This window comes from Colias philodice, chromosome 12 (genome assembly GCF_061535455.1).
Source record: "Colias philodice isolate Cphi_HAF_F1 chromosome 12, ilColPhil1 Martin Lab GWU primary, whole genome shotgun sequence".
In the NCBI taxonomy this organism is placed as follows: Eukaryota; Metazoa; Arthropoda; class Insecta; order Lepidoptera; family Pieridae; genus Colias; species Colias philodice.
In genome coordinates, this window is record NC_143097.1 from 4,827,909 (window position 1) to 4,853,552 (window position 25,644).

At 36.7% G+C, this 25,644-nt stretch overlaps 1 protein-coding gene across 1 annotated transcript in view; it reads right to left on the reverse strand.

Annotated features, from left to right (window-relative positions):
• Positions 1–2,589: 2,589 nt before the first annotated feature.
• The window catches only part of Zip48C (Zinc/iron regulated transporter-related protein 48C), a 42,788-nt gene continuing 19,733 nt past the window's right edge, over positions 2,590–25,644 (reverse strand). Inside the window, exons 5-7 of the mRNA XM_089701468.1 lie at positions 19,899–19,997; positions 9,140–9,298; positions 2,590–2,809 (exon numbers count right to left, since the gene is read on the reverse strand). Coding sequence (XP_089557594.1) covers positions 2,731–2,809; positions 9,140–9,298; positions 19,899–19,997 — 337 coding nt within the window. The 3' untranslated portion in view covers positions 2,590–2,730. The remainder of the gene's footprint in view (positions 2,810–9,139; positions 9,299–19,898; positions 19,998–25,644) is intronic.

The window sequence follows — 25,644 nt, forward strand, 5'->3', positions numbered from 1 at the left end:
TTATCCTGAAGCAACAGGAAATAAAAGCCAAAAAGGAATTTGTATAAGGCATGGTTACAAGTACTTTTATTCACCTTTTGTGTAGCTTTGATGAGATTAGATTCATTATGACTGACAAAAACAATGACTTGATCGTGTCATCGACATAGGGTATTTTCTGGATACATTTGCAGAATAGGAAGGGTAAATATCTACAACCTGCTCGACAAATTACAAAAAATTGCAAGCTTTGGCTCTATTGATCACGTATTTGTTACACGATTCCCTAAAAGACGAAAGCTTTCAGGGCTTATAGATGTATGATTCCAATATTTCAATTGTTTGTTTCATCATCTTCTCAAATATGTAGTCGATAGTAGAAAAATGTTTTTTTCTTACATCGTGTTATTAGTAACAAGTCGTAAGTAAGTACCTATAGATAAAACTTAAATGGTTAAAATAAATAAATAAATAAATATAAATATTATAACTAGGACATTATTACACAAATCGACCTAGTCCCACAGTAAGCTCAATTAAAACATACAATAGTATAGTTTATGGGGACTCATTTAGTCCTCTCGATGAACTACGACAAAAACACCAACAATCATATAATTTAATGGATCGATAAAACCTTATTTAGTTTAATTTTAATACTTCATCCTTGAGGAACCTTGGTGACCATAATATATTTAACATGTGTTGAATATAAATAAGGATAAAAGGATATTAGGAAACATTAAACAGTTTTGAAAAGTGCATTTAGTGTTATCGACGCAGCTGCGTATGCGCATTTATTGTGTACTTACTCGTACTTGAGTGAAACTTACGATTTGAGTTCTACCTCGTTAGACCTAGTATTTTACCTAGCTCGTTTATTACAATGTAGTGTCACTAATCGATTCCTTGCAATTTTTATCCTAATTAAGAGCATTAAGTTTCTTATTGTAACTGATCTCTAGTATATGCTTATGTATTTTCTATCGTGCACATTAGCTATCTATAAAAATACTGATTGGAAAATATCACAACTGTTTACCTACTTCAAATTAAGAGTCTTCTTTTGCAAGGCACTAAAAGTAGTATTTTAACAAAACCTTACACAACTAGTTATATAATTGTAAACAAGGGTTATTGGAACAGATAGTGGGCGCGCAGTGTTATCGATGCAGCTGCAAGTATTCGGGAGTTCGGGAGCCGGGGTCAACGACCGCGGCTCCCTTGCCCTTTTCTAGTGCAATTCCTGTTGTTTGTCACGTATAATACGTGTGAGTGGATGAGTTAAGTACTAATAAATATATTCATAATATGTATTATATTAGATATTCAAATGACTGTAGTTTTTTTTATCTACGGGTAGGTATGGGCACAATGAGTGAGCAACTTGTAATGTTTAAGTGCATTTTTTGTTAATTACATAGATTTCAATGGTATAAACAGAACTCGTGTAGTTACTAAATTGTTAAAGAAATAAATTTTTCAATAATTCCTGTTACTGGTTTATGGATTCAAATATGTCGGATGAAATTAAATGAATTGTAATATTTTAAAAGTTATGTGTTTATATTAAATAAAGTAAATATTTAAAAAACTAAGCTCAAAATATGTTATATAATATGATGAAATATGATAATTAGTTATTTTATTTGGTCCTAAAGCCTAAACAATCAATTCTACTGACCAGTTAAGATGATAATTATAAAGGTTAAAGCACAATAATTTTCCGAGTAAGTACCTTATATATACATTTTGTGATATTATTTTTGTGTATATTGGGTATTATGAATATCAATTCAAAGGAAAGTAAAATAAAAATACAATAAAATGCTTTATACTTAATTTATTAAAATAATAAAATAACAAATTCGTTAAATTATTCTGTCTTTTACACATCTCACAATAACGCGATTATTCAAACAAAACCTAACACAGGTCCGTAAGTACATACGTATTTTGTACAGTCCAGGGGTTTCATTCTATGAGCAGTTCGAACATACAAATATAATAAAACATCTCTATCAAATACATCATATCAAAGGATAATTTAAAAATGTCAAATAAATAAAATTTCTGCAGCCTATTTACAGCATCACTGAAGAACGTTCATCGAACAATCTAGAGCTCGTCAAATTGTAAATAAAATAAATAATTTGCTCATTACACATCAAATAAATTATAATACTTTCAATGTAAAACTGGTAAAATAAAAACAATAATAATTTCATTTCATTCTTAATTAAGTAATTGGAATCGACCGTATTGTGCGAGTGCTACATAATATTAATACTTATATACTAAGTTTCTATTCTATTCTTTAACTATATACATAATCATGTACAGAATTTGGCAAATATCGTTTAAAACCATTGACACGGCTGGATTGGGGCAACTTATTCATTAATATCTAACGTTAAAATACTTAGGTCCTTTACGAATACACGTACAAGGCTTCGTCAAAATTAGTCACAATATAAAAGCAATACATTAAGTAAATACAATATACATTCTTAAAATTCACATATACAAACAAACCTTACCGACAATTTAAGTAAACTTGTCACTTAACACAACTTGTAATAGAAATAATTCATCTGAATTCGATTGAGTTAAAATCATCCAACAACTAAAGTTTTTATGTAAAAATAAAATCACACGTTATATGTTTCATATAAATAATTCCAAAATTAACGAATAAGTCGCCCAAACAGATAGAAGGAAGGCACGGTGTGAGTGTGTGCGTGTCGGTGTTTACCCAAGACCTACGTCTAGACACATCATGACTAAGAAGCCGATGATGCAGCCCCAAGTAGCCAGCTTACCGTTGCCGCTGTAAAAAAATACAAAATTATAATATAGCTCTATGGATTATACCAACTTAGAATATAGTTGAAACTATAGGGAATAAGTTGAAGGGTTTCTACTACTGATAATAATTAGTGTAGGAACTGAACTTGCAGATTGCTTGCTTGCTTTAACTGAATATCAGCTTTATTTGTAAATTAAACATTTCTTAAAATCTATTCTTAAAAATATGTACCTAACTACTATAAATGCAACGTTCATTCCGCGTCGCGGTAATTAATTTCGAGTGAGGTTTTCAGACAATTTTCTGTAGATTTGCAGGCAATAATTAACGATTAATTATAGGAATAGAAAGTAAGAAAGTAGAATCTAAAGTAAGTAAACATTGTTGACATCGATTCCAATAGGACTTCAGGATATTGATCACTGATAAAAAAAATCTGAACCTCCACATATTGTATCTGTTCATCTATACTAATATTATAAAGAGGAAAGGTTTGTATGTATGTATGTATGTATGGTTTTCACGCATAAACTACTGGACCGATTTTGATGAAATTTGGCACAGATAATCTTTAGACCCTGACAAAGAACATAGGCTACCTTTTATTGCGAAATATGTACCACGGGCGAAGCCGGGGCGGACCGCTAGTAGAAGATATAGTAGAGTTCATACTTCATAGTACCAAAGAAATACGCGTCAACAATATTAATAAAAACTGAAACGTGAAAAACCCTATTTATTAAAAAATATCCATATCCATATCTTTTCTCATAAAACCTTGCCAACTCCGCTGGTCCGTTAAAACATAACGATACCATGCATTCAACACAAGCAATTACGATCCCCATTATAAATTAAATTCAGACACGTAAAATATTTATGAACTTCATTTGCAAGCGCGGCTCGGGCGAATTTAATGCTTCCGTGGTCAAACTGCCACGGTGGGGCTCACAATAGTGCCACACATCATACGCCCGGCCCGTTATTAACGTAGTCGTCATACGAGCCATTGAGAAACGACGGCATTAGAATACCAAGCAGCGGAATGATATCGGAAAGGCCGGCGATGGCGCTTGCGTCTCACGCACTCGGATTTATAGAAACAATAGTCATTGACGGCACGCCGGGACCCTAGCTGGAATTATGAGCCATTACAATAAAACGATTCCCCGTACACGCTTGCATGGCGTCTGAGCCGGACAATATTGTTAATCCGATCGCGCGTCTAATAGCAAGAATCGTGGTGTACGGTGGTTTATTAACAGATACAAAGGGTAAGGTGCGGAAAAATTATTTTTTTACATTTGGTTATTTGATACAAAATTCTGGCATAAGAAAGCTTTGTCTATATGTATAAAAAAAACACGTGGTTATTATTGATATCATGTAAATTCCAAAGGCTTAAAAATCAAGCTCCGATATAATTATTATAAATATCAAAAATATACCTATTGCTAAAAGTATTCATACAATTTTAACGCCATAAACAACTCAATTTACGTATCGTCATTCAAAAGATCGCTTACGTAACCGGCACGATGCAATTTAGTTGCAACATAAGGAAAAACCTCTGCAAAATAACAGAGGCATCCGGCACCCACTCTGCTTATTGATTGTACCAATTTGCATGTGCGTTTGACATTGTTGCTAATGTTAGGGCTCGCATTCTGTCATTCTTATGTGGTGCGCAATGTAGTGCATCATTGCAATTTGCATAACATCAGCATTCTAGTCAGTTTAAGTGTGAGGCACTGAAAATACCATCAATAGCATCAGATATGACTAACCTAGTGCCATTTAGCCTATATATTATGTATCGATAGAGATACCCTCAAAATTTAAGTTTAAGATTTATATTCTTTATTAAAGAAAATTGGCTGAGTAGCCAGAAGGGGGAACATAAAATTAGGACCACTTTAGACGGGGTAGAGTATGAATTTGAAAATAACTGACATGTCTGATAGGACTGAACAATTAGGAGTTTACAGTACTCCAATGACAATCCACGCGCCATAGATAATCTGTAAACCTAAAAACTGTTCAGACTCTTGCTCAAGTCTATTTATATGCATGTCTTCTTCTAGCAACATAACTCTTTGGCAACTGTATGCAGATCACGTATGGAGTGGGAAACACCAGGTGAGCAACGCACCTACATACCAACAGATTGCTGACATCACAGTTACATTTGACCAAGTTTAGGCAACTTTGCAAAAACACCAAATGTAGCGATGCAAATTCCATTTTTTTTACTTTAAGCTTAAATATGAAATGAGAGTTGCTAAAACTAGTACGTCTTACGAGATAGTACTGAGTGAAATTGTGCGACAAGGATAATGAAAGAATAATTCTTTTCGTCGATTGGGGATTAAAGATATTATGACATAATTTTAGTTAAAGTAATCACTACGTGCATACACATTACAGTTTAATGCTTCGTAATCCAATTCTTCTATGTTTTTAGAAACGTAGAACAAAAATACAGTGTTTAAAAATCACTAGGCATTAGAGGGCACTATGATAAAAGTGCAGCAGAAAATATCGAAGAAAAGAGTAGGTAACATTCGAAGATGAATTCAGCTGAAATCAAGGAAATCTGCAAAACAACGAAGACAAATAAGTCCCAGCGTATCTTGCTCAAACAACTGTTCGAGTTGACACTTGAAGCATCCCAAAAATCCTTCCAGGATTCGCCTTGCGATGTCTGGAGGTAGGTCAGGGAGCCGGCGCACCGGATTCCCAGACAGTGACGTCAGCGTTTAGACAAACTAGAACGATGTCACCGGCCTTATCCCGGCAACAAATACGTTATTTTATATATTTATTATTATTGACAGTGGCGAGACGGTGGCAAACCCACGCGTGCACCGAATTTACTTCATACTGCGGGAACGGCGACCGCTGCAAATAGACTTGTCGCCGCCGGATCCGACGGCGCATATACGCGGCTATCTGTTAAACGTTACACGTGCATTGCCTACGCACCGACATCAAACAAAACAAATATCATAACGCGGTTTTAAATCATCACATATAAATTTATTCTTTCATCTACAAAGCCCGGCAAGTTTAACAACTCCGCCGACCCGTGTACGACATTCGTAATTATATAGATACGCTTAACTATAAACCAGGGAAATATGAATATAATAGCGTTATTTACGGTGTGAGGACAGCTGCATCACCGGTGCCAAATCTCCGCCAATTTATGTTATGTCGCCCATATCACTTTTAACCAAACACTTATTAGTCAGTTATAGCGCGGAATAAAAATGAAAAGTGTGGCAATAAACGCGGTATAAACTTTTATTTTCTTAATATATTATGCTGTGATGGAAATAGAGAAATTCCTAAACAATTCTTTACAAATATTTTATCCTAAAATATACTTACTCATATATCAATTACATAATATCACATATAGTCCGGGATCCATCGCCCATTTTTGCAAGTGATTACTATCAAGCTAATTTTTCGTGAGTAGCTTTATTTTGATGAGATGCCCAATAATTTCATGTACGAAACTCTCGATTGTGGTAGCTACCAGAGGAAACAAGGATAAAATATTTTGATTTGATGGTTCTCAAAAATTAATTACTAACTGAATGTTTTTTTTGTTTTATCTCAAGATAATTATCTAAATTATTCGAAAAAATAGTTGTCCTACAAAATCTATGGTTTGATCAAAGAGTCCCCCTTTCCAATGTGTATCGATAACGAAGTCATCATAAATGATTACTAACCAGCTGATTTTTTTATTTTCACTTATTTAATACTTATATAATTCAACAGACATATTGTCCTACAAATTGCGTAATAAATATTTGAGAACCGTCAAATCAAAAATTTTTATCCTTGTTACCTCTGTAAGCTACCACAATCGAGAGTTTCGTACATGAAATTATTGGGCATCTCATCAAAATAAAGCTACTCACGAAAAATTAGCTTGATAGTAATCACTTGCAAAAATGGGCGATGTATCCCGGACTAATACCCACAATCTCATTATGAATAGTTACAAAATGGTATATATTGTATTTATTTTGATTTTTAGAGAATAAACAGTACAATAATGTTGTATTTACTATAATTGAGGTTAATCGGCCAGTCTTAATCAAAACTAACGTCATCACAAAAAATCACATTGGTAATTTACGAACGATCACTATGTTACACTGACTTACTACTATTTAGTACAAACAAGTTTTGTAACAAAATTAAACTTTAAACTAATATAAAAAAAGTTAACAAACGCAGTCACACGATAATAATACAAGAGTAAAGTTCAATAGCTACAGTGACAGTTTTGTCTGCTCGTCATCCAATCGCTTCAATATTCAATCAATTCGTATTCCATACAATAATTGACTTCGTGGTAGTTGCAATTCGTAGAATGTAGTTAGCACATCTACTTGGATATGTCTTCTACAATTCTAAACATACAAACAGTAAGACTGATATATCACCAGGAATTCAAGATTATAAAAGTTGCAACTTCCCAAATCACAGTACAAAGAGTAATCATAAGTATCGTTCTATGTATATAATATCTGAAATACGTACGAAATAAAATTCGTCTAAAAACAATTAGAATTCTAATCTTACTTCTGTACGCAACACTGATAATGGTTCCAGGATTCCAACACGCTACACATCGTCTACCAAAAATGCGATTATAAAGGTTTAAACTTCCCCTATCAACAACAATACGAGCAAGCATAATATATTATTATGTAGATACATTGGTGATACATAATGTGTGCGGTATAAGGCGCCGCGCCGCATTGCTACCAGGGTGTCAGACGGCGGGTCGCTATTTCTGGACGACATTATTTGCGTCGCAACGTGCCCATAATTATTGTGCTAGATGCACTGTGCGAAACTTCGCCGACAGCTAAACTTTTTGACATGCTCACAATGACATCTGTATTCTCAAACTCACCGGTTTTTGTAAACGTTACCATAATACAATACCACAAACTCACATAAAAGCAATAGCGTACGTATAATCCGGGCTTGCGGTCTGAGAAATTTCGATTTTACTTAAAAAAATTCTAACAAGTCTTAGATATGGATTTAGTCATTATTGATTTATAAATAAAGAAATCGTTAGCAGTTTTGAAGTTTGAAAGGCGGGAAAGAATGTATGTAATTCAAGACTGTATGAAGATAAATCTTTTTAAAACCCATATAAATTTTATGTATCAGTAAATCGGATTTGTCACGTGACGGCTCTCTTCGTGTGAATGAGTTTTGATACGGTAATAATCGATACGATCCATGCAACTCGATTACAATAAATTTACGATTATATGTGCGAATCCGTTACCTAATAAAATTCATAATATTGTCAGTACATCGGACGAATTTTTACACCGACTTTCGGCGTTACGTAACCGACCGCTTCTAGCGAAACCGTGAGAAAATATGCAAGAAATGCCAATAAGATCAATAAATTGGAAAATTATGAGCGGAATTAATCACTGAGAGAGTAATAGCGTTAAATTTATTAGCATTATAGCTAAAAGTTTGTAAACGCCGCGGTATCTTCTAGCGACAGCGATATTCGAAGGGAAGGACTCGTTTTGACAATCCTTAAATTACAATACGCAAATTGTTACCAAGGGGAAGTGTCTGTGAAGCACAATGATTACTTCGCAAACCCTAACGGGATTCAAAGATTGCGTCGCTAACAAGCGCTCTTCAAATCTCAATCTATCGAAGTACCGGACAATGTAGCAACAACCCTTGTCACTCCAATTATGACAAGGTCTCGTATGACGCGCGGGGAGATTTTGCGTCGTAGATTATTGAAGAAGAGACTTTCGATATGTATCTATGAAAACATATTATTATACGTTCATTATGAGAGCATTTGAAATGAATGTCGCTCGAATTACTCGTAGACGCAATAAAGGACGTTATCTCGTCTGTACTGACATTGAAAACCAGGTCGAGGGCCGCATCTCGCAAGGGTCAGAACAAAGAGCTGCTCGATCTCGTATTTTTGGGTCATTCTCAAGGACAAGTTAATTGTTCATTCCTAAAGTAATATATGTTAAGGACTACATCCTGTAGTGCTCAAAGAATGTGCGCAAATGTCGAGTGCGACATTCGGCGGTTACGAATGTGCGACATGTTGGCCATATTTGTAAATGCAAGCTATTTATTTGCATGTAAGCGTTATAAGTGGTTTAAATAGCAATGTACGCCCAACTATAATACACAGGCGACTGGAACATTTATAACGTATAAATACTTAAAATAGCTACATGACATTTATTCATAGTTTCCAGAAGTCATCCCTGTGGGTTCTAAATATACAACAGTTTACATGTCCGCAATACTCACGAAGCATTGGCCTCAGGGATGATGTCATCCGCAACGACGTAGATCATAGCACCCGCCGCGAAGGCCAACGCATACGGCAGCGCGGGCTGCGCCGCCGCCACCGCTACCGCTCCCAGCACCCCGAATACTGGCTCCACCATGCCGGAGAGCTGCCCATACCTATAGACAAACAATTACCTGCTGTAAATAGTCCTATAATTCATGCATCACACAGGCGAAAAGCTGTGAAGTATATAGACACTTCTACCAATTCAACTTAAGTATACTAGAGCATAACTTAGACTTAGGTTTCCAAGAACATCAATTATCTACGTTATCTACGTCAGTTTCTCCTTAAATGAAGCAACTTCGGACCATTAATAGCACACAGACTGCTTACGAATAAGACGTGACCAAAGCTAATGGAAAATTTTGAAATTCGCAGGCCCAAATCATGTTCAACGAGTCTCGAAAGAAACAGAATGTCGTCAGATTATGCATTGGAATTTTAGGAGCCGCGTCATTTTACCGCCGAACTGAATTTGACAATAGCGTCTCATTTATAAATTGTTCGATAGAGTCGCGTTAAGCGGAGTTTACGGTTTGCGTTTTTGATTTTCGAATGTAGGAGCAACGCGATGGGATCGTGCGGGGTGGCGGTATGCGGTACGCGGTGCGGTGGCGAAAGAGGCCGCTAACGAATTGTTTTGGTGAAAGTGCAGGCCGGTGCCGCGACCACATTCCGACGAACTGGTCGAGGAGCCGCCGCTGTGGGAAATGCCGCCGTCGATGGCGAGCCAACCCATAACCGTACCCCAATGCTAAACGATCGCCCATCACCACATGAAAAACTTATAATACGATTCTTCAGATGGACTACGTTACTACTTTTGTAATGTGGCAGATTAATCTTTCAAATCATGACGCACAGGAATAGTATGATTATTTTTCTTTATCTAGAAATCGAATTGCGTTTGTACCTGGATGGAATGTCTGGTCTCGAATGTATGTAACATAAGGGGAGAATCAAATGCCATGTAAGGCAATGATAATCTTTATCAAATAGTAGCGTACACGCGTTCTATGTAGGTAGTCTAAAGTGAGTGGCTATGTAACAAGTTCTGGTAGTCTTTGTTCCGCAGTATGTGTGACGAAGACATTATGTTGGTGAACGGCAAGGCGGATCGGCGAACGACGTGATGTTATGTTATCGCATGCATTATTCAGCGGGCGGCGAAAGCGGCAATTTGCGACAATATCCACTGATTCGCAGAATCGTCTCACTGTTGAACCGCCGACAACACATAAAACAGGATGCCCGTCACTCAATAACTAACATGAATTTAAATAAAATCTGTGGTGAACCCAAACGTTGTGTTCAAAATTTTTGATCTTTGTCTTTCAACATATTAAAAGAGTCCACATAATTACACACTTTTTTTATAGTTTTTACAATGTACAAGTAACACGTACTTCGTGTACTCTAGAATTTAGAGATTTTGGTGAATTTAGTTGGGATTTGAGATGAAGTGATTTCGGAGAAAGTTAGATTAAGTGTTTAACTATGTTCTATTAATATAATACTTTATAGATATGTTACCAAGTGTCAGATGAAATATATAACTTATCAGACAAAGCATATTACGTATGTAAATTAATCCTCGCCGCAAATTTTTTCCCACGCATGAGTAGGTAATTGGACGTCATCGATCAAAAAGTAATACGTTCGAATAGTCTAGGAAGGCATTCGAGAAGATTAGGCGTGGCAGGCGATGTGCGCACCGCAAACCGGCCGCGATTGCGCACAACAGCGCCACCAAGGCTGGCAGCGCCTTCCGCCGTCTTCTGCGGCCTCTGGGCCGATCGCGGCATCGCTCTCTCGATTTAATTATTTAACTCTGAAGGCCGATCGCCCGAGGCGCTGCTGCGACTGGTCGGACGGGTGCGCTCCGGAAGAGCACGCAGACAGCGCGCCGCCGCACGCCGCTCCGCTGCGCCAGACTCCATGGCACCGCAGCGACACATCGCCTCACGCAATACACATTTCGAAATAGACAACTTTCTCGACTCCAGTTAGCAGCTGACGAAATGCTCATTTATGACGAAAGCGAACTTGTAACTTTGAGTGCGCCGCCGCATCGCCTCGCCCACGACACCTCGAGCTATGTCAACTGGCCGATCGCGAGCCCGAGACGCGCAAAGCGAAAAAGGCCTCTGCTTGCTTACTTTATTAGATTCGCAGAATTCTGAGACAGCTGCGCCCGTACACAATTGGAATGGCTACGTCGGTAGGATGATGAACCGATCCTATATGGTCTGTGTCGTGATGTTTGCCCGATACCGTGAGTCATGCGCATGCGGTGAGAAATGTTCTGTAGACGCATTGTCTACACAATGGATCAACGTACCGCTTAATTTGATTATGTCATAATCAAACAAAAACCTTATAAATTATAAATCAATATTCACATTAGCCACACTACGACACGTTCCGGTACATTTATGTCTACTTTGCCGCACTCGCACTCCACCCTGTTTGCCAGTCATGTTAGAAGGCTTTTTTTGTCAATTACATATATGCAATATTCAAAAATGTTAAAGAGGTTTTTGCAATAATATTGAACTCATATTAGCGAATCATAATCATAATAATTTTACTTTAATGGTCTTATTTAAAACTTCGTTAATTTATTTGTAAATATGTATAAAAATTTTAAATAACTTAAGATTCTCAAAACTGTCAATACTATATATCAGTAGAAGGTGCCTTCAAATGTAAACTAAAATGTCGATGTAAAAAGGATATTATAAATCAATGAAATTTTATCTTAACTTTAAACTTTGAAGATTTTGCAAAAACAATTTAAAAAAGCTGAGAAATGCGCCGACGAAAGCACGAAAGTACAAGACTGAAATAGGATACAAAAGATTGCAATAGTGATTTTCAATATCTCTCTCTACACGTTATCTAAATCACCATATCCCAGACTAGAAAAAAAAATTGGTTGTCTGTAAAGTCGGTTTACTGACGATAGTTGAACGTGACAACGTCCGATTGTGCTTCTTTGTCGCTCGTTCCGTGCTCTCGCTTGCACTTCAAGTCTAAAAGGCTTATTACACTACCCGATATGAAGGGCCCTGCATCAAGGGTGGGCGTGTACCCTAGTTAGTGTGGCGCTTATTACACTTCTCTGCGAATTGGGCCCTAACTCAGTTTATACGCTTATGTCTAGAGAGATAAACGTATTGTTGCATTTTACATTATGCCGTCTCAGTATCGAAACTTCAAAAAGTTGCTGAAGCCGTTGTCGCAATAACAAATATTAAAAAAGAAATAAGAGAAAGATCTGGGTGAGAGAGTATTTGCGATTACGTGAAAAGCTTTCAAATATGCAAATATTAAGCGTGGTAGAACCGGGAGTTTTAATAAATTAATTAGAGTAGGTGCAGAACAATTTGAACACTTGTTGAGTTTGGTGACACCTTACATACAAAAGCAGCCACTCCACGCACTAGTCGCGCGGCAACTGAGCTCCCTAACCGCCCTAAACGTTATTACATTACCCAATCTGCAGGGCGCTTAGGGAGTTAGGCAGATCGGGCAGACCCGATCGCCCTAAATCGGGACACTAACTCCCTAAGTCTTATTACACCACTCTTAGTTAGGGTTAGGGTCCCTAAAAATTGGGTGGTCTAATAAGCCTTTTACATGGAACGCCTCAGAGCGAGGTAACGCCGCATGAGTCATGTTTTTTCGTGCGTGCAACCGGCTCTATCGAATTATAAGACATTGTCACGTCAAAAAAGTTTACGACAAATACAATAAACTAATACAATCTTTGACAACATTTGATACCGTGTAGGTACCGCGCGTAATGTGAAAAGGAAACGATTCCTTATGACCCGACGTATGTTTTTTGTATAAAAAAATAATAATTTATATGGACCTTATATTACTTAACTGCTGTCTTGTGTTATCCATAGGCAATGCAGGGGTAGGTAAACAACATAGAGATTCTGTTATCTGTGGTATACAATATACATAATTACGTGTTGATATTTTTCGGAGCCAAATGGTTAATTACCATTATGCATAAATCATTATTACGCTTACCGTACCGAATAACCGATTGCTTAAATACTTATCTGTCCTTTATTCACATAATTATTATTTATAATTTCTTATTGAAATATAAGCAGAATTGTAGATACAGCTCACGCTTGGTTCAAGTCACACACCTCGAGCGGTTTCTGTTTCTTAGTTGTTAGTAAAATATAGTACCTAATTCCTATTGTTTATGTTCAGATTGTAAAATAATTTAATAAAAATAACTTGTTTTTTGAGTAAGATTTGAAAAATTGAATAACCTTCGTTTCACTATTATCTCCTGCTTCGCTTTTTGCGATTATCCATACAACGCGATCATAAAAGCTCCTGTTACAAAACCGAACAAAACCCATAACATCTTGCCTTGTAGATCCTACAAGTCCGACTAGCCAATTGTTCCAAGCTTTGCCACTCCGCAAGCCAGCAAGCAATCTCCGTACATTTCGTAGCTCTATTAAATGGAAGCCACAGGGCATTTGCGATGGGTCGATTGCGAACGAATCCCACGCGGAGAGCACGCGGCAAACAGCGGCATTTCTTGCTTAGCCCGCATTCCTGCCTCTGGCATTCCTCGGACCTACCTACTTACTCCTCTTACGCCGTCTGCTATACCACTAACATACGTTACGGCATTTCTGTTTAGCTGGGAAATTTTATTCGTTCGTTCGTTTAATCCAACGAGATTTAAGACTTGTGTCGTTAAATTTGTGGTTTCTGTAGAACTTCTATCACTCCTGAAAACATAAATCTTCATAATAACGTTAAATTTGAATTTGTCTAGGGTTTAGTTCACTCGTGAGCACACCATAGGTACTGACATGAACTTACTTTGACAACCTCAAGAATATCTCAAACTATCATAATATAGCATTTTTTCATTTCCTTTAGAAAATTCTAGAAAAGCTTGCGGTAGGAAATCTTCCCTGTTAAAAAGCCAAATTCGATATTCAACTTCAAAATAACTTGAATGAATGAATGAATGAATGAATGAAAAATACTTTATTGCACACTCTATACAGGATTATAAACTAAGAACCATACAACTAACAACATGTACAGAGGGCGGTCTTATCGCTATATTCAATAACATTCCCTTATTCTGATGAAAATAAAATAAAGATGCAAACATTTTTTTCTGATTCGATAAGCGATAAGTAATCATTTTCATACTACGAAAATTTCCCACCATAAATTCTTCGACTTCGACTTCTATTAGAATTGCGGATAGCCACAACTTCCGAAGTGTCGCATTTACCATAGAAAACGCGGAAAGTATCCATTATGCCAAAACGTGTTCAAATAAACGAGGCAATGTAATCGAAATGCGAACACGCGGCGATCCAGCACTTTCTGGAGCCTTAGTGTTAGGGTACTAGGGAGCCGGGGTCGTCGTTCGCATTCCCCCGGCTGGATCGGACAACATTCCCACCCGCGCATTCCCGCCGCTCCTACCGAAAGAGTAGCCGCTCCACTGTACGAAATGTTCAACCCATTAGCGCTTTCTAACAATTGTTATGTACAACGTTTTTAAAATTGCACTTCTTTCGTGTATAAGATTTTATACATCGTTCGAAACCTTGCATTGCTGCTCAAGTGTAGCTGTTAGCGAGCTTTGGAAAGTTTAAAATATCTGTATAAGTTATGATTACTTATGAGTTTTGTTCTGGAAATAATTAATTCAATTGAACCTTCCTTCATCGAGATGACTACAAATTGTGGTCGAAATTATGTACATTTTATGTAATCAACTAAATCAAACCATAGGAAACAAAAAAACCATACAATACTAATTTTACGACCAAGTAATCCTGACCGTCTCAATTACGGGTACCAACATCTAGACCGCGTTTAAAAAAGTTGCCAAACAACGGAACACGGCAAAAAGAATCCGAGACATTCAAAAAGTTGACAGTGAGGACAATATTATGAAAGCTAACTAGGCCGGCCGTAACGGAAGACAGACCACATACCGCACAAGGAATTCAACGTTCCGCGCGGACCAGCGGTGTTACTGAACTGTTACTACGACTTCTGTGAATCTGTGCCGTTGCCGTTGCGAATAAATGACCATTTGTAAATACTTGATACTTATCGACGTTGTGTTCGAGTGAACTTATTAAAGCAGTTCCTATTGAAATACAAAATTCGCGTATTGGACTTAAGTATGAATATCATTTGAACATGCGTAGTGCGTACTTAAGGGTTACATGTAGATGATAAGGGTAAAGTAAAAAAAAAATAATTTGGAAAATCCAAAAGTGCACGCCTCATAATTTTTTTTTAATAAATATTTATTAATTATTATTTTTGTTTATTTAATAACAATTAAACCACATCGAATCAGACCCTGAAAAATGAAAGGGTTCTATTCCTGAGCATACTCAAGCGTAAGAGAAAAAAAAAGACTCGATTAGTAAAGTATTTCGGTCGCTATCGTGTTAACAAGAAAAAGGATCCGCACATACAGACACACGGACGTCCAAGACAGAACTTTTTTAAACTGTTTTTTAACTAGTTTAAATAACAAAAATGACATCAAAAATATCATGAACGTTAAAAATAGTGTTTTTTCTTAATATGTGTGTGTATGTATTATCTTACAAGTGCAATGTATGATACATAAAGACATTTTAAGTTTGAAAAATCAGATGTTTTGCGCGAAGTGACAGTAGTACCCACCTCAACGCTTCGCTTATGAGGCGTGCAATAGAGTAGAATGCAAGTTGCATAAACATCTACTTACATTAATACGTATACCTACATAGATAAATGAATAAATATATTATTGTACTTAGGTACCTACGTTCATAGCATCATATATCGCGCTGCGCGCATCGTCTTAACATAGCTGTTGATCATATTTAGGGTATTGCACGCCTCATAAGCGAAGCGTTGAGGTGGGTACTACTGTCACTTCGCGCAAAACATCTGATTTTTCAAACTTAAAATGTCTTTATGTATCATACATTGCACTTGTAAGATAATACATACACACACATATTAAGAAAAAACACTATTTTTAACGTTCATGATATTTTTGATGTCATTTTTGATATTTAAACTAGTTAAAAAACAGTTTAAAAAAGTTCTGTCTTGGACGTCCGTGTGTCTGTATGTGCGGATCCTTTTTCTTGTTAACACGATAGCGACCGAAATACTTTACTAATCGAGTCTTTTTTTTTCTCTTACGCTTGAGTATGCTCAGGAATAGAACCCTTTCATTTTTCAGGGTCTGATTCGATGTGGTTTAATTGTTATTAAATAAACAAAAATAATAATTAATAAATATTTATTAAAAAAAATTATGAGGCGTGCACTTTTGGATTTTCCAAATTATTTTAAAATTTTCACGAAGTATTAGTATTTTCTTGATCCTTAGACGAAAAGGAGATCACACAACAGTCTATTATTAACGGACAGCGATGAAAGATGAGAAATGAGCATAAATGAGCTTTATACACCTTATGAAAAAAAAAATACCTATATATCTACACCTACCGTCGTTTTAAAATCATAAAAATATATCTGCATCTGATTCATATTATAATCTTAAACAATATTTATTTTACCCTTCACCTGCGATACAATTTTGATCAGTTAACTAAACATGAGTCAAATATCTGTCTGAGATATGTCTAAGTTTTTGTGGTAAGGCTGTAAGAATTTATTTCACGTTTTCCTTGTATTAATAGAAGCAACGCATACACATACTCGCACGCACATGCACACAGCGAAGCAAGCACGTGTACCGTTGGAAATTAGATAACACAATCAATATGCCATATCCACTATTGTGAAGGGACGTTTCGCAACTACGGCATGTAGGGCTACTTCTTTATTTGTACAATTTCAAAACGACGATATAAATCTATAAAGACCCTCATTTATCGTTAATTTAATACCTACACACTGCATCTCTTAAAAGCATAAACATTTAAAAGATAGGTAGAAACCTTTGTATTTTCATACACACGTCTATACAGCAATTACAAATTAAAAAAAAATATTTATAGATTCAACATGAGTTTTATTAGAACTTCCTGTCTAAAGCCTTGTATCCACTTGAGCATGCTCGGGCGAATGAGCGGCTCACATGGCCGAGCCGCTCAAGTGGAGACGCCTGAGCACGCCTGAGCACGCTCGGCCCGAGCAAATCCGAGCGCGCTCAGGGCGAGCCGGCGTCTGTCGGTTTTTGTCCGTGCTCAAAGGCGCTCAGTATTCGCTCGGCGCTCAGTGTGGACGGTTGTTGAGGTGTTTGAAGTGTTTGAGGCGAGCGCGTCGAATTCCCCAAGTTTAGTTTAGTTTTAGTTTAGTTTAGTTTAGTACTTTTTCTGTTACCTATTTGAAAAATGAGTGGCTTGTGGGATAACGAGACTTGTTTCACATTAATTGATGCATATGAATCAAAGAGGGTGTTATGGGATATGGTTAGGGAGCCAGGTGCAAATTTGGTTAATTATTTCCTCTCAAGAGATAATTCGTCAGACGCATCAGAGTATAGTATTATAAAGCCTCGTGAACGTCAGCTGGCGCTCGGTTGGGGGGGTGAGCGGTTGTAGCCTCCCACGCACGTAGGAAAAAAATTACATTCATTCATTTCCTCTCAGCTAAAAATTTGTCAAATTGTAGCTAACCCAATATCTCAACGAAAAAAAATAATCAGCTGGTTACAACATGGTGTATTATATTATGTCAGCTGGTGTCTCGAATATAATGAGACATTAACAAAATCATCACAATTTGACAAATTTTTAGCTGAGAGGAAATGAATGAATATACTTTTTTTTCCTACGTGCGTGGGAGGCTACAACCGCTCACCCCCCCAACCGAGCTCCAGCTGACGTTCACGAGGCTTCTTTATACTTTGATGCATTTTACTAATTACCGCTTGAGAGGAACTTGGTCATAAAATCTGCTTCTGGCTCCCGGACCAATAGTACATACGAAGAATACTATAATCGCATCACATCACGGAGCCGAGCATATACTGAGCAGCCTGAGCACAGCTTTGGCTCGTTCGACCAAAACATTCATTATGTTCCCCTGAGCATGCTCAGGCGAATGAGCGGCTCATTCGCCCGAGCATGCTCAAGTGGATACAAGGCTTAAGTAGTTAATTAAGTAGGTGACTTACCACGGCCATTTTTTACGCCAATTTTTTTTACCGAAACAAAAAAAATATATTATGTAGGTATGTAGAATATTTGTTAACAATTTTACATAAATTTTAAGTAATAAATTACAATTCTCATATACATTGAATATAATAATATCAATCCAATAGAAAAGTGCATCACGCCAGCCCTGGCCACTTCGGGCCGGCCGCGGCGCCATCGTTTCCGAGAACACCACGGAATGCGACTATTTACAACTTTTACCTATTTGGTAACATTTACAATACGCGCACGTACCACATACGTCAGTACGTGTAACCTTTTGCTCTGACAATTTGAACATTCCACCGTTGAACCCGGCTAGGAATGTAAATTGTGACTTAGATGCATATGTGCCATCTGCCTTAGAAATATTGTTTGTGGAATACTATTTTAATTAGGGGCCGCTCGTGCTATTGTTATAAATGCGTATGCCAGCAACAGTTTATTTAATTTGAAAGATAATGGGGCTTATATTGGTTTGTTCTTTTTAATGTATTAATATTGTTTTATTAATGCTATTGGATATGTCCGCTATGCGCCTACGTTATTTATACGAATAGGTAGCAAGAAACATATGAATCTGCAATTTTAGTACGTATTCTCCTGCACAGTAATTGCAGATCCCAAAAGTTAGACAGAAATAGAATATCTTCATCAGCTAGGCTTTTCAAAAGTCGAATATATAGATCTACCGCCGTTTCGGCAAGCAGTTTCTACAGAGGTGACCTTACAGAGGAGAGTAGATGCTCTTTTCACACCAGTCAATTTATTTTAACATTTAAATTGTTCATACAAGTTAATATTTATGCCTCAGAACTATACTTAATATGTAATATATCATGGAGACTTTACAGTTGGGATGATACCTAATCGTCCGGTACATCATACTCCATTTGCAAGCACACAACAGTTCAATAAAGACGTTAAAGTAGTAGTATATCAGCAGTGAAATATAAAGATAACCATCAGCGATTTTAAAACACTGATGGGGTAATGTAGCGTGGTCGCTAAATGAATTAGCCTGAAGAGGAATGGGGTCGGCCAGTCTGGCTGCGTTGGCATCCGTCCTAACGACGACGCGCATTCTCAGCTCCTACTAGCCGCCTATTGCGCACTCGTTTATTCGTATTTGTCACTTTAATGTTTTAAAATCTATCATTTAGAAAACACTATATTCTTTAATAATTAGGTATAAATGTGCCCGTGATTTCCAACATGTGAATGTGGATAATATGTTTTTCCTGATTTGGAACATTTATCTATGATGTGCTGTTTCACAAAACAAAATCTCCAGTAACAAGGCTGAAGAGTTTGTTGAAATTGACTTCGAAAATTACCTTATAACACATAGATGTTGCAACAGTAGCAAATGCTTTTCAGCGGTTATTGAGCAGCTGTAGCCATTTCATTCCATATGTAGGGGTTTATTCGAATAATCTATCTTATGTACTTACTTCACAAACGAAATTTATGAAAAAAAACATTTCAGGTATACCGCATATACAATAGAACTTACCAGAAAGCTCTCCACACTGAGAAGCCAGCGGAGTGCAGCGGCAGACTCACCGCCAAACCTTCTGGGAAGTTTTGGATGCCAATTCCGATCGCCAAGTTTCTGCAACAAAATAATTTTCTTAATCACTTGTTCTTCTTGTGAAAACTCACGTGAACTCTTAAAATAAATGTGTAAATGTACACATGATATTGAATTGAGCTAAGAATAAACAAAGACATAATGTCTGATTGAATAGCTCTGGGAAGAGAATTAGGTAAATAACTTTTTTTATACGAAAAGTTAAGTCTTTTACTGCCCTTATTTCATCTAAGTCATCTTGAATCTTTAACTCTTTCAATAAAAATAATAATATATTTGTTACGCAGAAATAAAAACATATCTGTTTACTGTTGTATTATTATCCTTATCCACTTAGAAGTCCAAACACAGCTTGAACATCTGCCTATTATACCATTCTTGTAAAACAAATAAGTTCGTTAGAAGAATCAACTTACACCGTAAGTCTTCATGCCAACACATATTTTTGCACAAATTCAAGTTATGCACAACAATATAATAGTTTCAGTCCGTCCACGAAATAACCCAAATAGCTGACCCCTTCAGGATCCAACAATAGTTCGGTCGATTACGAAATTCTTCTTTTTACCGGTACCGTTTTAGATGCAGAAGGAATGCAATAACATTCCACAAGAGGGCGTTCCTCCCTAGCTTTCTCGCTTGCACCTGCTCCGACTCTAGGAATGCTAACTGTATAGCCTCCGTCACCGTTAAACTTAACTATTCCTTTTAAAGGTCATTACTAGTACATGTTACGTAAGATTATATCATAGTTTGCAATTTTATCAGGGAGGTCTCGCTGCGTCTGGTATAAATAAACTATGTGCGACGATAAAGGTTACGTCGGTTCTCAGCCAACCCTTGCTAGCTCTTTTGAATAATATTTCTTAGTTTGTTATTTTTAATGCTATGCATTGCAACTACATTTTGGTTTGATAAGTTAAAAAGGTTAGTATAATTTAATATTAGGTATGCCTTGTAAAAGGCTATATATTCATACTGCATATTATTGTATATTAAAGACTGCTTAACATTGATGTGATTGTAATGGCTCTATTTATGTTGGGCTTGGAAATGTAAACCATCGCAATATACATGAGTTTCATGAAGTCCACCACATAGGTACGCAATCCAACTTTCTAGTAAGCGATAATGAGAAACAACTGTACCTACATATAAGTTATCTTGGGTTTCAAAAGAGTCGACAACCGAAAATATTTGTAGGCACTAATAGCGACGTAAACGGAAAACTTGGAAATACCTGTTAAAAAGGTTAACTTAATAAACATGCGCGGGAAGCCTTTGAGTTCGGTGAAAGCTGTCCGCTACGAGCGGCGCACGCGCAGCCGCTACTGATCAACTGTTCAGGGGCTCCTTAGTACACATTTTACCTTGTTATTTTGATTAAATATCAACTCAATTGAATTGAAATTATGCCGTTTAGTTTAAAAAAAAAATTGCTTGTGATATTATTTATTCATGCGGATAAAAGTATTATTTTGAACTAAAATGCGAAGAAATATACTGAATTGACTGATAATATACCTAAAAGTTAAGATAAGGTGTGATTTGAATAAACTAAGATAAAGCTTTTAACTTAATGAAAAATTATATTCAGTCATCAAACAGACCAGTCTCGTGTAAGTACTAAGTATACAATTATGTGTTTAAAATTAAAAAAAAAAATCTATTACTGGAACATGTTTTAAAATTTGATCATAGTTAAATAGTACAATCCATATGATATCATATTATGTTACTTTTTCATGCAATTAATTTGATGATACCAGTACATTGAACATTCTGTTATAAATTTGAGTAGTCCCAAATGCCGGCAGGTCATTTAACTTTATCAAAGATTTTAGTTCACCAGCCATGAATTTAATAACAGATTAATGAAATCGTAAGTTATTATAAAGTAGGTATGCAAAATTATTGGAATACGTATTAAATTAAAATCTTTATCTACCTAACACTTTAGTGTCAAATTTATAGTTTTAGAAGAGCTATAACTTAATGTACTTCATAACTTACATACATCAATATGTTTACTCTCAATAAACACGTTAACATTCTTAACCAATTTAGCAGTACATCTTATCGCTTCACCTCATTTTAACAAAACATCAGAGAGTAGCTTATAAGAATTCAATTACTTATGTTTAATTATTAACAGTTTGCTAACCATGCTATGATTTAGCATGTAACGAAATAGACAGCGGCGCGTAACCTATTATGTCAACAATCTATAGAAATTTTGTAAGTGAACGGTGTAACGCTGACTCCGGATACATCCGAATTCCAATTACATCACAGACGAGACCATTTCACTTTCCGACCTACCCGGAAGTGAATTCCTGAGCGCGAGCATACAGCGCGGCCGATATTCCGTCGGTCAGCTCGATTCGAAACTCTATAACGAGAGCGGTAGAGTTCACGACGCGGCTACCCGCAAAAAGTGTCAGAAGCGACCACGAAATAGTGAAGCGGATGTGAATGTTCGAGATACATTCACTCGAAAAGTGACTTAGTTTTCGAGCGGCAGAGTGTAAATTATCGTGCGGCCTAGCGGTGGCGGTCGCGAAAGTAGTGGCAACTTTCACGGCTGGGATGGGGGCGCGGAAGGCGGCGAGGCGCGGGGCCCTGCGACGCGACGGCCCATTGACGACACCGTGACCTACATACCACGGCTCCATTCATGCCGCGGCTTCGCGCCGCCGCTGCGGCCGCAGGACCTCCCGCTGCCTTATTACGGATCTTGCAGACGATAAGCAACAACCCAAAATTGCACAATAGCTGTTGTCAATCGTCTATTTCTTATTACGTAAAAGCAGACAACAAGCAGATAATCTGCCGTCAACAGTGCTGCCTCTGTCGAGCAACTGAAAAACTAAAAATGCAGTTGTCGCTAATGTAAAGTCAAAGGTTGCTTTGCAAACGGTATTATCTATGACTTGTGACAGCAACACGACAACAACAACTTAGCAATTCATCTGTTAAATATGCGACAGGTCTAATGCTTGTTGTTGACTAGTTGCTGCTTGTGTTATCATCACTAAAGTGTATAAAAACGCGAAATTACTCACAAATATAGTGTTTTTTATTGATTGTTAACTAAGATCATCAAATATTTATAAATATAATTAAAATATATTGCGGTAAGTGTGCAAAATGTTTTAGGTTAAAATTTTCGACAAGTTTTCGAACATAATTATTGTAGCATTGTACCAATAAGGAGGTATTAAATTTTGTCGTCGCATACATTAATAATATCTTAATTTACGGTTTTATAAACAATGGCACGAACATGTTTATTAATTAATAAATGTTAGAGGGAGAACTACGAGTGTCTGTGCTTGTTTATAAACATACGTAGTACCAACAGTTGCCACTTGATTGTGAGTGGCGCTGCTTTCCATACAAAATCAAGTGCATCGGTCGAAGAAAGCAGATGTTGTGCGACAGCGACGCAACAGCTTACATAATACGAATTTATTTGACGTTTTGCGAACAGTCGCGAACCTGTCGCGCTGCTGTTGCGCGGTGGTCGTTATCTGCTGATTTTTAGCTAATAAGGCCGCCGGGCTCCTGCGATACCCGAATTACCATCGCCCGCTCGCGACATAGCAAGCGGTAAGCGGTTGCCGCAATCGAACCCCAGCATTACGGGTTAAGCTGAAGCTACGGCTGCGACATTGCAAATATATTCATTCAATACAAATCTACTAAGATCGCGCTAAGCTAAAGTGTACGAAATAATTCCCTATTCGTTCTTTAATTAATTAGTCGTTATACTTTATACATGGTAATAAAACAAGGTATCGTAAAGTTCCAGTATCTATGTACATAAGCCTCGTATAGTGCTTAATACTAGACATGGGTAGGTAATGCGTGTAATAGTACAAAAGTAATATCACTTTGACACGTAATGCAACATCACGCATTACGCATCAGTTACAAACATCACTCGCATCACTCACTTTTTTTTATTTTGTTGTACATTTGCTTGCGTTCATTACAATTATTAACAAACAACATAAAGTACGTGGCCAAGTATGAAGGAAAATCAACTACATTTTTAAAAATATTTACTTAAATTGTAATTTTACGATATGTAATAACTAATAAGTATTGCAGTTATTATTGCTATTTTTCAATATGATCTGTAATACTTCACGTATATCACCTTAAACATTACTCGGTCATCATTTCATTAAAAATCGATCGGGTAATGTGTGATGTTACGGAGTAATATCACTTCCGTGGAAGAGATGCGTGATGTTGCATTACTATTTGACGTACTGTTTTGCGCATGTCTACTTAATACGTTATACGAGTACAGTTACACAATTATTATAAGAAACTATTTAATAGTTAGCAAACGACGCAAAGAAAGTTCGATAGCTAAAAAGCGCGCTTAACCTCGGCGAGCGTACATAAATGTCGTGTGCATTTGGCGTATAGAATATGATAGATTAATTATTGGTAACTGGTATTGCGAGGTGGCGGAGTGTAGGTATCTAGCGGAGTGCAGGCAGCCTGCAGGGGCGCGGGGGGAGCGCGCTGCCAGACAGCGGGGCTCCGCTGGGAGACCAACAACAGCCTCTTGCATTGCTAGAGATCTAGAGATCGCCGGCTGCTCCACTTTGATTAACATTGCATATTTTATTCGGTGAAAGATGTTTTTGCGTTGCGATATGGTTACCTAATCGTGCGAACATCGAAACGGTGTCTTGTTTATTTTGCATATTTTGTTTCTAAACGACGATAAATGTTTAGCATTAGGAAATGAGACCTTAATTATTTAAGTTCAAGAAAGCTAAGTTAGATTTTCATTAGAACATTATATATCATCGATCACATTATGTTGAATTTACGTCTAGGTAGGTACTTAGTATTAACTATCTTTGTTTTTTTACTTAAGGTGAATGACATACCAGAACTATAACTAGCGTTTGTAATAAAGTTAGTTATATTGTACTGCAACATAACGATTACAAATATGTTGAAAATGATTACCTTTTATCATCAGTGATTGAATCAGTGTTAACTTTTACAAGCACAGATTATAAACCATTATTTAAGTTTTGCAATTTTCCAAAGATAGATGTATTAATTATAAACTAAACAAAATTAACATTAACATAGTGTGGTATGTCGACTTATAGTTAAGTAGTATATTGCAAGAAATCCTTTAACTAACTATCAATTAGAGCTTATACGATGGTGGCTTTAAGCTGAGCCTGGGAAAAGCAGACATGGAATATGTACATCGGAAATAAAATAAGAATTTTCTGGGATAGTTGTATTATTCATACAGGTAAATGAAAAATATCCTTTTCAAACAAAGAAATCTGTAGGTATTTTTCCATCACATTAACTCACTTGATTAAGATACATCGTTGCATTAAAAGGATGTATATATACTTATCATGTGAGAGACTCAAGTTCCGCCAATCAATTAGCGATTGTGCTGTAGTTAAGTGTGAAAACGTTGTTATTATACCTCTTGGGGGTCTTGTGTGTGAGCATTGAGTAAATTAAGTGTAATACTACTATCAATTTCGAACCAGTTGCTCGAATCACAATGGATAAATGTACGTACTCATTGACATTAACATACATCTACATCGCAAAATCTATTCTTATTTTCACCGAATAAAGAATTCCATTACTTAATTCTACACAG